Source organism: Xiphophorus hellerii, chromosome 18 (genome assembly GCF_003331165.1).
Source record: "Xiphophorus hellerii strain 12219 chromosome 18, Xiphophorus_hellerii-4.1, whole genome shotgun sequence".
NCBI classification, from domain to species: Eukaryota; Metazoa; Chordata; class Actinopteri; order Cyprinodontiformes; family Poeciliidae; genus Xiphophorus; species Xiphophorus hellerii.
The window spans coordinates 6453552-6471475 of NC_045689.1; the positions used below are offsets into that span (position 1 = coordinate 6453552).

General features: G+C 36.0%; 1 protein-coding gene across 1 annotated transcript; it reads left to right on the top strand.

Annotated features, from left to right (window-relative positions):
* The first annotated feature begins 3159 nt into the window (after positions 1-3159).
* On the top strand, positions 3160-17864 carry ddx6 (DEAD (Asp-Glu-Ala-Asp) box helicase 6). Its single transcript, XM_032590651.1, has 14 exons — positions 3160-3291; positions 3931-4482; positions 5095-5158; positions 5247-5351; positions 6297-6426; positions 7955-8101; positions 8453-8547; positions 8637-8759; positions 8855-8983; positions 10357-10473; positions 11081-11144; positions 12440-12541; positions 13257-13440; positions 15099-17864. The coding sequence occupies exons 2-13, from the start codon at positions 4286-4288 to the stop codon at positions 13430-13432; spliced, it is 1449 nt and encodes a 482-aa protein (XP_032446542.1). The 5' UTR covers positions 3160-3291; positions 3931-4285; the 3' UTR covers positions 13433-13440; positions 15099-17864.
* Positions 17865-17924: the final 60 nt, after the last annotated feature.

The following is a 17924-nucleotide window of genomic DNA, read 5'->3' on the forward strand; positions in this document are numbered from 1 at the left end:
AGCGAAATAAACATTTTGTCATATTTCAGATGTAAATCTGTCTTTATCTGGTTCTGAATGTAATTCACGTACTTCCTTTGAAACGCGGTGCGTTTTCGGCACTAAGCTGCTGCTGTGTGCTGCTTTCAATATGAAAACATTTGGAGGTATAAAACCATCTTTGATCAATGCTTTCAGTCACAGTTTGCTTCATTTTTCCACACAAATTATTTTGTAAAAAACTGCTTACAGAAAATATTTTCTATGCTGAAATAATTTATCAAAGTAGTATGACTTTTTCAACATCTGTTGTGTTCACTGGTCTAAATATTACACAGTTTATCTTGTTTTTTAGCTAAATATACTAGTTTGTGAATAATTATAACCTCTATTAAACTACAAAATCCATAATTTTGTGGCCTATTTATGGTATTTTGTTGCTAATATGCATAATAAACACCGGAAACAGAAATTGAGAATAGCTGCTGTTTTTAAGCCATTTTAGTGGTTTATTACTGGGGGTTTTTAACCTGTTTAAAGAAAATGATCACTTATTTTATCTTGGTAATGACATGCGAAGTGAACCTGCTTTATTTCTTCATGGTTATGATATGATTCTGCTTTGGAAATGCCTCATATTTCCCCAGGTTTCATAAGTTGGTATCGCGGTTCGGCCACTTGGGGACGATAGAACAGGAAGTGAAATCATGCATGTCAAACTCTGAGCTGACAGGACATGCTAGTCTTTAATCAGCTGCCGGCATGGCTGTCTGGTCTAAAAATATTATTTCTCTGTGGTTCTTGCTGAGTTTCTAGCTCTACTTCTCACAGAGAGAGAAAACTATTTTAGCAGGAAAGGTGTTCAGCAACACGAGAGCAGCTAAAAGTCATTTTAAATAGAATATTGGAAAAAAGAGTCAATTTATGCCAAAAAATCAAGAAAATGCCAGAGTTTGAAAAGTCAAACATTTGCCAGAAAATATCAAAGGTTTTGAGACGAATCCCAGAAATTTTCTAGAAAACTCCAGAAATTTCTGAGTTTGAAAACTCAAAAAATTGTGTTAAAAAACTCAGACAAAATTAGATTAATATCAGAAATATTTGAGAAAAAACAAGAAAATTTATGAGTTTGAAAAGCTGAAAATGTGCCCAAAAAAACAGCAAAACATTTTGATTAATTTTTATCAATTTTCTTGTTTTTCTGAGAAAACCTTGGAAAGTCAAAAAATTGCCAAGAAAAAATCTCAACATTGTCAGAAATTTTTGCAAGAAAAAAAGGAAATATCTGCATTTGAAAAGTTGAAAAAATTGCCAAAAAATCTCTGAAACATTTAAGGTTAATCTAAGAAATTTTTACAGAAAAAACAAGTAGATTTCTAAATTTGAAAAGTCAAATTGTTGCCTGAAATTTTTTTTTCCTTCCACCAGGAATTTTCTGAGTTTGAAAAGTTAAAAATTTGTGCTTCAAAAGTCAAAAATGGCTGGCTTTTCAAACTCAGAAAATGTCCAAAAGTTTAAAAAAAGGGAAACAAAAGACTTTTTTTCTCAAAAACTGCTGAGATTAATCTTAAAACAAACAGTTGCTCTTAAAAACAATTGGAAAAATACAGAGTAGAAACGTTAAATGAAAATTCCCGTCCTTGACGATCATCTCTATAAAAGCTCAAAGATTTTTCAGAAATTACAAAAAGAGGACAGTTTTACAACACAGTGACAGAAATATTCTTCAACAAGGAAACAAATAAAGGTGGGATTTGACATTATTTTAATTAAAATAAAAATGACATAAAAAAGATGTCAGTCAAAGAAAAAAACTCAAATTGTTGAACAGGAATTAATTAAAACAATAATTAAAGATTTTAAATAAGGTTAAAATTAAAATGTGAGTTTTGTTTTTATATTTCAGAGCAGTTTTACTGAGCTATGTAGGCCACAAGTTGAAAAGGTGACAAAATTACTTTTAGATTTAAACATTTTGTCTGATTTTAGTCACCAAATGTACAGAACTTCCTGCAGTCATGAACACAGCAGTTGGAGGGTAGCTAGTGACCGCAGTCTCTCTGCAGGAATGTCTGGCTGCGCAGCAGGGCGCTCACCAAGAAACCCTGCAGACCGCAGAATGCCTGGGGCGGCGTCCAAAGCCTAGATCGCCCTCTGGTGGGAGAACCGAGACACTGCAGATCCGGCTGCAGCGTTATTACTGTTAGAGAAACACAAATAACAGGGAGTTTACAACGAAGCTCAGACACTTTCTGTCAAAAAACAAAACAAAAAAAAAACAAGAAAAAAAAAAAATTTTTCTAGAAAAGAAACAATACAAATTCTGAGTTTGGAAAGTTTAAAATTTGCTAGAAATTTTTCTGAAAATTACAAGAATAATATCAGAAATTTTGTAGAAGAGTTTAAAATGTAGAAGATGTAATGTTAATCATGCTTTTTATTATTTAGTTTTTAAAATACCAAGATTTGCACAAAACTTTGCATTTTTGTCTGTCTGATGACATCATTTTGTATAAATAAAATCGGGTGTCATTATGTACTAGTACTGAGGTTAGTACATATAAGTATTAGTTTTAAATAAATATTTAATTATGTGTTTATTTAGATCTAATATTGTTTTTTTAAAAGGAGCAGAAGTGGTTATAAAAAATCTGCAAAATACGCCGAATTTTTTATTTTTAGAATAAAGGCCAAAATACTTGATAACTAAAATAATCGCTAGTTGCAGTCCTATTTTATTTTCTTTTTATCTATGGTTTATGTCTAGGGAGAGCAGAGTACTTTACTCAGGTAAGAGTAAAAAATATACATCCAAGAAAGTACTTACAAATTACAGAATCAGACAGACCAAAACATAAAGTTAAGTGGAAATATGGGTATTTTAAGGACAAAAATGACAATAATTTATGTAAGTAACAAAAAATAACAAAATCAGGCAAAAGAAAAATGTTTCCAAATCAGTTTCTTTCAATAAAAAAGCTCATGAAACTTGCATGAAAATACAAAAAAATAAATAAAATAAAATAAAAGAGATTTTAGCTTTTGTTTAATAAATAATAAATAACTTAGAGCTTACACAGTTGCGATGTTGACATTTTAATCTGTGGCGTATTTCCTCGCGAGGAAACGTTAAATGTTGATTTGTTGATTTGAAATGGAATCAGCTGATTTGTTGGCTGCGGACGGCTTCAAATACGGCTGGGAGCCATCTTGAATCCTTGTTTGACAAGACTCTCTCGTAGTCAGCTAAAAAAATCCAGTACACTGTACAAAAAAACCGCAAACGGAACCGCTTTATTTCTGTTATCCAAGGTAACTGCGTTTGTATTCAACCCGGGACAAAGTAATGACATGTATTCGACTGTTAGCGCTTTCTGGCGGCTTTTACCTTTAATGGTGAACGTTAATTCGCCTCCATTAGCCAGTTAGCTCGTAGTTACCCAGACTTGTCACTAATCGACAAACGAATAATTCGGACTGTTAATAATATTGTTCGAGACGATTTAACGCTAAAACACAGCATAAAATGTAAGTCGTGTGTTAGTTTTTTTTTTTTTTTTGAGCATATTTGAATACGGAATCCTCATTGGTGCCGCAAACCTCTAGCTTCATGCGCTAGCTCGAAGCTAACTAGCCCCGTTTGACGTTGGTTTAACAAGCTGGATAAAACTGGGAAGAAGCTATCTCATTCTTTTGTATACACGTATGCATACGTGAAACAATAAATATGTTTAAGATGGGAAATATGTTTCACCGTGACGCTTTGCCTTGCTGTTGGCATTTAGCAACGGTCACCGCAGGGTCGGCTAACTTTTGACTTTAGGCCAACTCCTAGCTAGCGCTTCTTACAATTAAAAATGCAATTTTTAAGGCTAAATATTGTGACTCACTTATTTAATTAACCCCTGTTTTTATTTAACAATGCTTCCTTCTGCGTTTCTTATATTTCAGGGTTGGACAGACTTGAAAGGACACAGAGGCCCGGTTAAGCTAACGGGATGGCTAATGGGGCCAACGTTTAAAAGCTAACTAAGCCTTCCTGGTGTATTGATTTCCAGATAAAGTTGGCCGATTATAACCCTATGCCAAACCCTTATTTAATTTTCATGCTCAGAAGTCTTAGTAAATTTGAAAGGACGAGTTCATTTCTTGACACTTGATGGCCCATTAGTTTTGATGAGTAATTTGATTTATTGAAAAGCCAAGGGCAATCTTTACTTTGAATAGTCCCAGAGAAGTGGACACTGTTTGTTTAGAGACTGTTAAAGATTTAATTGGTGTTGGAGTAAAATAAAAATAAGTGGACATGAGCACCACCAGGACAGAGAACCCAGTGATTTTGGGCTTGTCCAACCAGAACGGACAGCTGAGGAGCTCGGTGAAACCTGGAGGGGCACCAGGTGGAGGTGGAGGAGGTCCTCAACCTCCGCAGTTAAACCAGATGATAAAAGGCGCAATCAACGGCAATTCCCAGTCAGCCCCTCCAACAAACGCTGTTATCAAGTAAGTCTTGCCACCAAAGAAATTAATGTTTATCAAAGAGGCCCCAATAAAATGGTAGAATGGATTCTACCATTTTTTTCCACTTGATTCATTTCAAAATGTTAAATTCTACCAATTTTTTTACTTGATTTGTTCTATAGCATTTATTCTACCAATGTCTTTAGTCGATTCATTCTATAATATTGAATTCTACCTTTTTTTCCACTTGATTCGTTCCAAAATATAGGATTCTACCATTTTTTACTCTTTATTTGCTCCAATACATTGCATTCTACCAATCGCTCCACTTGATTTATTCCAAAATGTTGGATGATACCAATTTTTTCAACTTGATTCATTCAGATCAGTCGGGCAGATGCTAAAAAATGAGATTTCAGGCTATAATATTGTCAACTATGCATTTTAGGTGGATAGTATCAGGATAAATACTGAAGGCAGATGCTTTGGTAGTTAACTCATCTGTGTGAGAATCCTACAGAGAATCTGTTGGAATCAGTCCTGAGAATCATAATCTTCATGAGTGCATCTTTAATGTTCACTCTCTTCCTATTTATGATTTCCTTGAATTTTGGTCTCTTTTTCTACTGTAAATGTTTTTCTTTACCCACTCAGGCCTGGAGATGACTGGAAGAAGAATTTGAAATTGCCCCCAAAGGACATGAGGATCAAAACTTCGGTAAGTATAAATAAAATTTTTATTTTAATGGCAAAACACATATCTATACGTCCTGTAATCCTACTCATGAGCTATTTTGTGGTTGCAGGATGTGACTGCAACTAAAGGCAATGAGTTTGAAGATTATTGCCTAAAGAGGGAGCTACTTATGGGAATCTTTGAGATGGGCTGGGAAAAGCCATCTCCAATTCAGGTACAGTCTCAAACTGGTTCTCAAAGTTAGACCTGTCTCAATAAATCAGTTATTAACACTAACTCAATCATCTCTCTTTATTTATTTTTACCAGAAACTGAATGGCAAAAGTCTTCAGTCTGGTGATTGTCTCTGCTAGAGAGTTCCACTTTGAAAGACATAATTAATTTTATTTGTTTTTCTGTTTTATTTATTTTTGGTATTTAAAATGTCTTCCAGTTCCAGTGTTAAATGTTTATTGATCTGTGAGAATGTGTTCCCAAATTATTATGGCATTGCCATTACATTACTTAAACAATATTATCATTTATTGCAATAACTACTTAAACTTTATTTTTCTTGTAAAGTACATGTCTGCAGTAATTAACCACTTTGATACGTTTTGATACAAACCGCATCAAATATTTGTAGTAAAATGTTCATCAGAAGTGACTATTTTCCGTTAATAAACTCTTGAATTATCTTAAGTCGTGACATATATAATATAATCTGTTGATATGTGGGTGAGTTGCTGCTGCTGTGTTAATCTCGGTGGATATTTGTGGGTTTAGATCGAACCAGTCTGGACCGGGTTTGGTAGAAAGTGAACTCTTACATTTGAAGATGAGTTATTTTTATCTCGGGCTGCCGTTGCCTTTCCGTTTTCTCTCCCATTGATTCAGCTGGAAATATTTTAACTGTTAAACTGTTTCTCATGTTAAACTCAGATCAGAATGGAATGAAATTTTGAAAGTGAGCCAATTTTAACTTTAATCTTTCATGTCTGTTTTAAAGAGTGATGGATAATAATGATTTAAACATGTGATGACAGGAAAAGACTGGAGATACTGCGATAATCAGTTTGTGGAGGGAAATTAATTTGTTTTCTGCTTCAAATTGATATGAAGCCTTAATGTTTGAAGATGTTGTGTACATAAACAGGAGACGTGTTTTGTTTTTGTGCAGGAGGAAAGCATTCCCATCGCACTGTCAGGAAGGGATATTTTGGCCCGAGCCAAGAACGGCACAGGAAAGAGCGGAGCCTACCTCATTCCCCTGCTGGAACGCATCGACCTGAAGAAAGACTGTTTACAGGGTCAGTCTGATTTCTGCTCATTTAGCTGCTGCTGCAGATTCACATAACGAGAACGATTAGAGAAATGAAACCGCATCCAGGACTGAGCGACTTTAAAACATGAGACTACAGAGACACAAATTAGCTTTACTTCTACTGGAGACCTTTGTTGTGAATTTACATTTTATGCGGTTTCTTTGTTGCACAACAAAAAATAAAAAAAATTTCTTTTTGAAATTTGGGGAATGTAAAGTTGACGTTGTTGGTAGTTAAATTTTAGAGAAGGTTGAAAAATCCTCAATTATTTCTGTACGTCAAGAGTTAAATCTGGAGTTTTGTCTCAAGTTTATGCCAAGTAATAATTACTGAAGAACAAAAAGTCTTTGTGAAAATGGATGAGGAATTCCCTGATTGCTTCAAAAAGACTTATTCTAAAAATAGCTGCATGTTAATCTCCAGAAGCTTCAATTAAAGCAAAATAAGACCCATATAAAGTCTCTTCTGTGAGCAAAGAGAATTGTTTTGCAGGTTTATCTAAATGTTACATTTTTGTGACGAATGTCCAACCTGTTTTGTTTTGTTTGGGGTTTTTTTTGTTTCTAGATTTTGAATTTCAGTTGATTTTTAGTTGCATTTACATTATTATTCTCCCCGTTCTCTCCTGACCAATCATTGCTTATACATTACAAAAACCTTGCAAAATATTTTTGTCTTGTTTCTCGTGCAAATATGTCAGCTTTGTCTTATTTCAAGTGTACTAACTTACAAGTAACTTTTCAGCAAGAAATAGGAGCTTGTTTTAAAAAAAAAAAACATTCCTTAATATTGATTAAAAAGTACAAGTTCCACTGGCAGATTATTTCACTTAACAATGGAAAAATGTCTCATTATAGTGAAATAATCTGACTGTGGAACTTGTATTTTTTTTTAAATCTACAATCAAGAATTATTGGCTTAAAACAAGCTCTTATATGTTGCTAAAAAGTTACTTATAAATTAAATTTCTTATTTACACTTTACTGATTTATTTGCACTAGAAACAAGGCAAACATACTTAGTAAGATTTTATATTTTTGCAGTTTAATGGGAGCCCTGTCTCTGTAAAACAACATTTTAAAGCCAAAATAATTACAAAGTTGACAAGTAATTATTATGGTTAACATTATGAAACCTGCAGATTTCATATTTATAGTCCAAATCCTTCTGGTGCCACAACAGGAAAATTTTAAAAGCTTTTTGACATAAATAATTGTCTCCAAACAAGCTGCAAATTTGACAACTTTAGTCATCAGCAGATTTCTTAGAGCCTTTCTTGGCTTAATTAAACTAGAAATGTATTCACACAAGGATGTAAGCAATTAAAATAATATCTAGCATTATTTATTACGATGTTGAGGCATAAAATATAACTAAAGCGATAATAGATCCAAAGGACTTGATGTTTATTCTCACTCTGAAACTTTTGTTTTTGACTCTGCAGTTCTGGTAGAAACATGACGGTAAATTAATCTCAGCTTGGCTTGGGTTTTAATATCATTTTTATTTGCAGCTTTGGTAATCGTGCCCACCAGAGAACTGGCACTGCAGGTCAGCCAAATAAGCATCCAGGTCAGTAAACACATGGGCGGCGTGAAGGTCATGGCGACCACAGGGGGGACGAACCTCCGCGACGACATCATGAGGCTCGACGAAACGGGTGAGCATCCAATTCCCACCAGGATGGGATTTTATAAAGCTGCACCTAAAGAAACTAAAAAAAGAAAAAAAAAGCAACTTTAATGTATTTAATTGGTCAATCTAATGTAAAAATAAATAATAAAAACTGACATTAAAATAAACTGCAACAAACCTTTTAAATAATTCAGAAAGTGCAATTAGGAAATCTAAATATAATGCAAGATAAATAATAAAATGAGATGTTTCTCAGAGCAGAAAAGCGTAGAATTAGACTCAATAGATCTGCACAGTCACAAATGTCTGATCTGATTTTTTTTCACAATATCGAGTTTAATACAGATAATGTATTTTTTTTTTTTTTGTCTTCCAGTACATGTGGTTATTGCTACACCAGGGAGGATTTTAGACCTAATCAAAAAAGGAGTGGCCAAAGTCAATCAGGTCCAGATGATTGTTCTGGATGAAGTGAGTCATTTTTGGTGTTGAATATCTGGTTTTTTTTCTGAATAAATCCATGTATTGAGCTGAAAACAAAACGTTTTCTCTGCGTTAAGGCTGACAAGCTCCTGTCTCAGGACTTTGTGGTCATGATGGAGGAGATGCTGGGCTTCCTGCCCAAAAAGAGGCAGATTTTACTTTACTCCGCCACTTTCCCGCTCAGTGTGCAGAAGTTTATGGTGCCAAAGAAAATCACATTTATTCACATTTTTTTAATATTGTCTAAAGCTTCTAGAATCATCTAAATGTGTTTTTTTTTTTACCCCGGTTACAGAACGCACATTTGCAAAAACCTTATGAGATCAACCTAATGGAGGAGCTAACGCTGAAGGGAGTGACTCAGTATTATGCTTATGTAACAGAAAGGCAAAAGGTCCATTGCCTCAACACCTTGTTCTCCAGGGTAAGTTTGGTCAAACTCATCTTCATTTTGGGCCAAATCAAGGTAATAAATGTCCTTAAAGGGCCGGTTGTGCCAGAATGTATTGATTAAACCTAACCGTAAAAATATGAACTCTTAAAATTAAATATTGAACATCTTTTCAGTCCCTCCAGGGTTTTGCCATTGTTTTGGGATTTAAAAAAAAAAGAAAAAAGTTTGTGTAAGTAATTTATAAATATTTGCGCTCATGTGTGATAGTAAATGCCACTTTATACTATAGATTATAGCATCTAGTGAGGCAGCTGTTTAGTAGAAGAAACACTGCAGGTGAGAGTAAACAGTCAGTTGGAACGAATGTTTTTCACCATTTTTGCCAAAAGTCTGCGATAAACTTTCAATTACATATTAACACAAAAAAGTGCAGGGATTTGTTTTTTTGTGTGAATTTCTGCAATAATTCGCAAGAAATCAGAGGGACTGATTGATGAAAACGGATAGAAACTGGTTTGATTGGATTGATAAAATAATATTTAGGCACAATGTCATCTTTACGGTTCTATTTATGTCCCCTTAGAGTCCAGAGCAGGGTCATTTTGGGCCAAATCAAAAATCTGAATGTTCTTAAAGGGCCGGTTGCTACAGAATGTATTAATAAAACCCAATAAACTGTTAAAATATCAATAAACAGTTGTTTGTTTCAGAGTTCAATAAGTGTTTCTTAAGAGTAAATAATATTGAACATCTTTTCAGTCCCTCCAGGGTTTCATAATTGTTTTTGGGATTTTTTGGGGCCACTTGTGGCCCTCGATCACAGTTCAACGGCCTAAAATTGGCATCAAATGCGAATCCGCATTTAAAATCAATGTTGGTGAAATTTTCACTGATGCCAGGCTGTTCAAAAATTATGCAATTAAAATCTTAAAATGGAAAATGTAACGTGCAACACAAAGTATTCATCCAGGGTTTGGCTTTTAATTTAATTTATTTGTAACAAAAACATCCAGTGGGTTTTAATAAAATACAGACCTGGACACGACCAGGTCTGTATTTTACAAGAGTTAGCTGTTCTTATGGCTAAAAAACATTGACATTTTTGTATTATTTCAAATCTACAAAAAAATACAGATATCTTTGCGTATTTCATTGAAATATTGTGTGCTCAAAAATTCAAAAAAAGAAAGTAGTTTTTGTGATTATAGTTGGGGAAAAAAGTACAAAAATTGCAACTTGAATTTTTTGGCCTCCATGCCAAGAGGTTTGGACGCCACGTTTTGGCCACATAAAGAGCTACGGCGGGCAGGATTTGGCCCCCGGGCCTCGAGTTTGTGCTATAAAGTTCGTTTCATGGCATTCTGTCCACACACTGATTTCCTTTGTTTCTCTTTGGCCTTCAGCTCCAGATCAACCAGTCGATAATCTTCTGTAACTCCTCTCAGAGAGTGGAGCTTCTTGCCAAGAAGATTTCCCAGCTTGGTTATTCATGTTTCTACATTCATGCCAAGATGAGACAGGTCAGCTGGAAAACGAGTTTTACTGTCCTCTTATCACTTTTTACTGTTGCTCAACCTGAGCTTCTGCTCCAACGAAAACAAGAAAAGCCTTAGCTGCTTTGTTTAATCGACCAGGCAGCAGCCAGCTAACTAGCGTAGCTTTAGTTAGCAACAGACATTTAGCTTCTAAGACAGCAGCTAACTTAATATCTTATGAAAGCATAGAGGATATAATGAAATGTTTGGTTTCAGGTGTTTTAATTGATTAAATGTAAGTTGGGGAAAATACTTAACTAGCTTGTACTGCTCCATGTGCCACAAAACCTCTGGACTGATAAAGAAAAATAAAAAATCAGAAATGTCCCTTTAAGGGAGGCCTTTAGTATTGACCCACATGGTGATGTTTCCTAGCAGCTTACTGTTAGCAAATGTTATTATATTTAGTGACTTTTCAGACAAAAGAATAAGAATCAGGCTTTAAAATGGATGATTGGCCAGAAAACTGATCGGTTCACCTCTAGTTCATATGATTCCAGTTGTTGAAAAGACACTGTAAAACAAAATCTGGTTGCTTCATCTGATTAACTTTCTGAGTCTGCAGTTTAAATGAATCTTTTTTATTTCTCAGGAACATCGCAACCGTGTTTTCCATGACTTTAGAAATGGGCTCTGCCGAAACCTGGTCTGCACTGGTGAGTGATGCAGCTGCTCGGTGCTTCAGTGTGTCAACGTCTCGTCTGATTGGTGGTTTTTACATTTTAAAGCTGCTCCAGTCTCATTCAGAACCTGGGATCACATTTAATTTATTTGTAACTGTTTGATTAGCTGCTGCAGTTTGAAAAGTGGTTCTGATGTTTCTCTACCTTTATTCTGCCTGTTGAACACTCGAATGTGTGCAGTGTTTGTCTGAACGTTTTGGTAATTACCCAGCATGCACCTTGTCATTTCCTGTGCACTGTGTTTGGGATGATAGCTGCTGCTTCAGATTATTTCTCCTTTCCACTTGTTTGTGGTGTCAAGAGTAAATCTCATATTTTTCTAAACGTAGCTTCTTGCTATCGGAATAATTTTCTGCCTGGATTTCATCCTGCAGTTTTCTGCTGCAAATGCTGAAATTATTTGATCGCCTGCTGTTATTGGGAGCTAAATACTCTGAAACAAAAGTTACAAATCTTTCCATTTGACTCTGAACTACACATCAGAAGAAAATGTGTTGAATGCAAACCATACACAGTGGAATATGTTTTCCTTAATCTATATTTACAATCATTTTAGTTACCATTAGAAATGAAAATGTCATTATCCAAAAATTTAATGAAATCTATTTATTTTGGACAAGTAAATATCTGACAAATTCAAATTATAAAAAAAGAAATATATCACAATAATCAAGCATATCCTGTTTGAAAACAAATATGGAGACAAAGATTATATAATTATCCAGATATATCCCAATTTATAAATTTTTACAGTTTTTACTGATATCACAGTTTCCACTCTTTCCAAATTATGAATCAAGTTAAAATGTGTAGCACATTTCATCAACAAGGCATTTTAAAGAGCTTTACATCATAAAAACACAAAGATGTAAAAGACAGTAAGAAACATTACATTTTGATAACTGCCATCATTGTTGACGTTTCATTTATTATGGTTCAAAAATAACTTTAAACATTTGGGTTTCCAGTCTTGCTTTAGAGGAACTCAGTGTTTCGGCTGTTTGCTCCAGATTTGTGGCGCATAGAAGCTGAGTGCTCAAATTCTCCATTGCATCTATTTGACTAATTAGTTTTTATTTTAGTCTACATCATGTTACCATCTGCAGTCTCTGCTGTTAGATATTTACACAGCTATGTTAATTAACAGGACAACCAAAAGCAAATTATTTCCCTGTTTATGAATCTGATCATGTTTAATCTGCATCCCTTTACAGTATGTGGTGCGCTACGGTAAACGGTTTTCCATAGTTCTTTTTATTTGTTTTTAGACCTCTTCACGAGAGGAATTGACATTCAAGCTGTGAATGTTGTGATCAACTTTGATTTTCCTAAACTGGGAGAGACGTACCTCCATCGCATTGGGAGATCTGGTAAGAGCAGCAGAGTTTATTCCTGGAGTAAATGTTGTTTCAGTAACTTTAAGTGTTTAAAATCCTGAAGTGCTTGAAATTCAAATAGCATCTTTTGATAAAGTGCAATTTAACGTTAATTTAAAAGTCTGACTTTGGAAAACATTTACAGTTAAAACCAGGTATTTTCACATGCAGAATAAAAAGACATGCACATTTTTTCCTCACAGTCTGAAGTTAAATCTGACTAAACTTTTCTTGCTTTTGGTCACTTGGAATCACTGACATTATTTCAATAATACTAGAGAACTTGGCGAGAACATTTTATAAAAATATTTTGTGACTTTTTGTATATTGTGTTCATGAATAAGAAGGTAATTTACATTTATGTAATTTAGTTGAATTGTTTCAATGTAATATCACATAAAAATTGGCCCACAGTATATTCTATGCATTAAATGTTATTAAAATTTTGAAATTTTTTAGTTAAATTGGTTTTCTTTTCCTTCACAGATCAGTCAAGTGTATGTTTGATTAAAAATAAAATTTAGCTTTATTTCACTTGTTCCTGCTGTATGAAATGCTATCACAAGTCACTATTGATCAGTGATAAATCATACAGTCGTGAAATGAAAAGTCGTCTTTAGTTCGTTTGTGCTGCTGTTATCTCCAAAGTGTTGTGGAAAAACTTGCCTTGAAAATGCTTGAGCGTACAAACCGTGTGATTGATTCCCAGGACGCTTTGGCCATCTTGGTTTGGCCATCAACCTCATCACGTACGACGACCGCTTCAACCTGAAGGCGATCGAGGAGCAGCTGGGGACGGAGATCAAGCCCATCCCCGGCATCATCGACAAGAGCCTGTATGTGGCCGAGTACCACAGCGAGAGCGGCGAAGAGGTCAAGCAGTGAGCCTGCAGGTACAGCAAACGTGTGCCAAACTGAAGGCTCGGGGGCCAAACATGGCCCTCCAGAGCTTTTTATGTGGCCCTCTAAACTAGAGATGCACCGATCCAATATTAGTTTGAATCTGTCTTGATATTGAAACAATTCTAGATCGGGTATCTGTGGCAGTAGCTGCGTTTTTATTACAAATATGTGCAAAACCTTATCAGTATTCTGCTAATGTTGGGCAGTTTCGCTAATTTCGCAATTGCATTGTTTAATAAACACAATTTAAATTGCACATGAATAAGTTTGTTCACATCATAAGTCATTAAAAACATGCAGCACCGTGATACTTCAGCTACTTCCTGTCGTCTTTGTGGTTTTCCAACATCCAATTTGTTTCCCCTGCAGTTTAGAGAAATAAACAAATTTCAATTATTTAAAAGAAATATCCCAATTCTAAAGCGTCTTTCCTAAATTGACGCGTTTCACTGAGCAAATTTATCTTCAAGATGTCAAATTGCTCAATTATATCATCAATGAAACAAAGCTAGTGTGTTTGATCCATAATCTATTCAGTCTAGTTCTATGCTTTGTGCTCCGAGCAACGTCATGCTTTCTGATTTATTTTATATTTCCTAATTGCACTTTCTAAGCCATTTGAGAGAAAGTTTGTTGCAGTTTGTTTTTTACATGTTGGACTGAAATAGTCGACCTCTTATTGCCAGTTTCTAATTTATTTTACTTTGACTGTTCTACTCCTGACTGAATAAATTAAAGTTGATTTTAAACAATAGACAAAGCTTGTGAAGCTGGTGGTGAATCAGCCAGCTGATAAATTGAACGATTTCCTTAATTTTGGGTGATTGACTGATAATTGTACGTGAAGCCGATCTTAACTTCTGAAAATCATGTCTGCACGTTCTGTGTTAACAATAGTCACCCCACTGTTGCCAACACAGCAACTTTCTTACCATATTTAGCAAAATTTCAGATGGGGGGGGGGGAAAAAAAATCAGCATTGACCAAAATCTGAATTGGCAGGTCAGGCTTTTTTTTTAAAGATCTGTGACCGGCAGTCTGCCAGAAATCTGCACCTCCAATTGGTGCAGTGTTGATATAAATATACTTAATTACAAATTTATTTGATGTTTAGAAAAAGAAACTAGGGGTGAACCGATCACAGTTTTCTGGCTGATTACAGATCTTTAAAAAGCCTGACCTGTGGATTCCGATTTTAGGCAATGCCAGTTATGTGAAATGTTGCTAAATACAGTAAGAAAGTTGCTGAATTGGCAACGGTGAGGTGACTATTAACATGCAGACATGACTTGGTGGGCCGGTCTCAGTCTCCTCTCTGTTTCTGATTTTTAGACCTTTGCTGAGGTAGATGAGATCTGATTCACGTTCAAGCATCGGCCGATCACCCAAAATCACGGAAATCAGCGCTGATAAATCAGTGCATCCATAAAAGAAACGTTTACGTGAATTCAGCTGATTTTCTGTATTTGATCGACATTAGCCGATACTAAACCTCAGGTATTGGCATCAGAAGGGGACGAAAAGTGGATCTGTGAATTCCTAGTTGGAATGTGAACAGTGTGAATATTTTTGAAAGTTGCTACATTTTATAAAAAAATATTTATTTTCTAATTTCCTGTCTGACTTGATTGTAATCTGTCTTCTACAGATCGGTCTCCGCTCTCCTTCAAACCCTTCTCCATCCCCTGCTTGTCTTGCTTCTTTTTTCTCTTTTTTTTTTAAACCTTTTTTTGTGTACAGTTTTTTTTTTCGGATGCCGCCACCTGGAACGCGTTTGGAGACGGACACTTTCTGGAAGAACTCACTGGCCTCACTTAGAGGCTTCACGCTGCTCCGCCACGTACCGAAGACGCAAGCGGCAGGAGGAAAGAACGGGACCAAATCGGAAACGACGTCGGCGCAAACGTATAAAATAAAAAAACGACAACCGGAACGACTGACCCACATCCACCTCCGACCCCGAAAGGACGCCCTCCATTCTGCACGTCTTCACCTTTAAAACTCTTCACCAATTTGTAACAAGTGCCTTAACGAGCAGTTTCAACACGTTCCGAAGTAATAACCCCGCCATCTTTAATCACTCCATATTCATGCTCACCTGATTGAGAATTGGTTCCTGTCGACGTCCGACCAGATGAGGAGGATTCATAACCGGTTTGGTCTGGCGGATAAATGAGGGCAAACTTGGATTTTCAAAGAGCACAGACTGGATTTTGTTTTTTTTTTTCTTCTTCTTCGCCCAGAGACGACCAGACTGCTCGGTTGCTTGTGATGAAGCTCGTTCTCCCAAGAGACCCTGACCCCTTTCCTTTCCGCTCGTCTTCAGCATCAGAACACTAAAAGTCAAGAGAGAAAAGAGGGGAAAAAAAGCAGCAGCAGCGTGGAAAACGGAAAAAAACAAAACACCGCGATTTGTGGGGATTCCTGCTCCAGTGGCGTTCCTTCGTCTTTCTTTTCTTTTTCTTTTTTTGTTGTACCTTATTTTGCGAGACACGAAGCCGACATGCGGGGTCAGCTTTCACTTCCTGTACATACTTTCATTTTAAGATTGTTTTAAAGAAGAAAAAAGAAATTGTAATAGTAACTGGCTGGCGAACTGGAAAGCTGCCCGTTAGCACTGGAGATCTCTTTCCCTCTACTGCCAGTTTGTTTGTCCTGCCCGGGAGTTTATTTATAATTTTAGAGAAGAAAAAATTTGCAAAAACATTTGACTGTGTTCATGAAATGTTTTTGAGGTAATCAGTAATTATTTTTTTTTTTATTACTTTAAAAATTTTACGGTGCAATTCCTTCAACATGCACTTGGTGTTTAAATGTCGCCCTTATTCTCTCCTGCTACCAGTGTTAACAAGCACAGAGTCAACAAGATGGCTTCCCTTAACTTCTGTGTTTAGATTGACGACTTTTATCTTATTTTTCTTTTTGTGTCACCAGCTCAGGTTTGTTAAACCGCCTCCAAAAATTGATTTGTCAAAGCGATCGCTGGTGTTTTGAAGAGGAATAATCTGTGGCGTAGTCGTGCTTCTTGCTGCAGTGCAGCTTAATTGGCCGTTTTTGTTTTCTGAAGGGAAGCTGTTACGTTGATTTATGCCATGTTTAAGCCTGGCTACATAAATTCCTGTTGGGCAGAAGCTGTTTTGTCCATCCCCCTCTTTTGTTTTGTTTTTTTTTTTGTTTAATGTTCGCCAAATGCATCAAAATGAACCATCTGATTTAAAATGTACCAGGAATTTAATCAAAAACAACCTCAGCAGGTTGAGTTGCACTTAAAACACTCAGAGAGGTGATTTCTTCCATCTGCTCTGACTTGGACTGCTTTATTTACATCTTTGATGACATAAATATATTATGGTGCAGAACTGCTGAATAATTGGCCTAAAAAGAAAAATAATTAAAGAGTAGATGTATTGTTGAGCCGGTGGCGTCTGCGCTCAGCCTGTCGTTGCTTTATATTGTGGGGTTTTGGTCTCAGTTTGTCATAAAAATCTTTATTTGCTTTTAGCAACAAATTTACCCATTTATTTCTGGTGAGATGCTCCTAACTGCTCCAACCAATGAGAATTATTCCTCCAATTAAAGCTCCATTCTCATTGGTCGGCGCTCTGATCCCTGTTCTCCCGGTTTTGTAGTCCCAGAAATCGTCGCAAATGTGGCTTTAATTCGGCTAATTCTGAGGGGACGGACCTCTATTTTTCTTTCTTTTTGGGGGGTAAATAAAAAAAAACTACATTTCAAAAGCGACCTAATCATTACCGAGCGAACAGGGATGCCGTTGTTCAGACACCCGGCAGCTGTCTGTTTCCTGGCTTCCTGCCGTTAGTAACGGCTGCCGACTCGAAGCTAAAATGTTTCAGTTGGAATTAGCCGCACTGACGCAGGTCGCCATTTTGAACCCTAAAGACCGAGACAAGAGCATCTTACCCTGGATTCGCTGGCTAAAGTTAATAAAATTTGAATCCAAATTGTCTCCGTCTTTAAGGTCTCTTTACTAAAATAGTATTGGGTGGGTAATTTGGCTCATTTGCTGCCCTGATGCACTCCTTTGTTGTCTCACTGGTCACAACGCCGGACGAGAGAACGTCACAACCGGAAGTGCATCGGTTAACTGTGGGAGGGACAAGCGGGCACCTAAAGACAAATCCAAAGTTTTGGTAATGGGTATAAAAATATTTAAGAGTTGCCCCTTCAATTTGTTTTCTAATGGCGTGTTCAAATGGAGTACACCTTAACTTAAAGTCTCCAAATTTAAGTAAATTTATTAAAGCCTGTTAATTTTTTTTTCTTTTTTTAAATTTGATGTAATTGGCTGTTTTCAGTGAGGCAAATTTTACATGTTCAAGAAGTCATGGATATTGAATATTGGATTGGACGTTTTTTTTGTTTTGTTTTGGATGAATAAACTCACTGAAATTTATCGCCTGGTGTGTGTGTGTAGTTTGTTGAGCGGACGCTAGAGGGTGGTGTGGCGCACTTT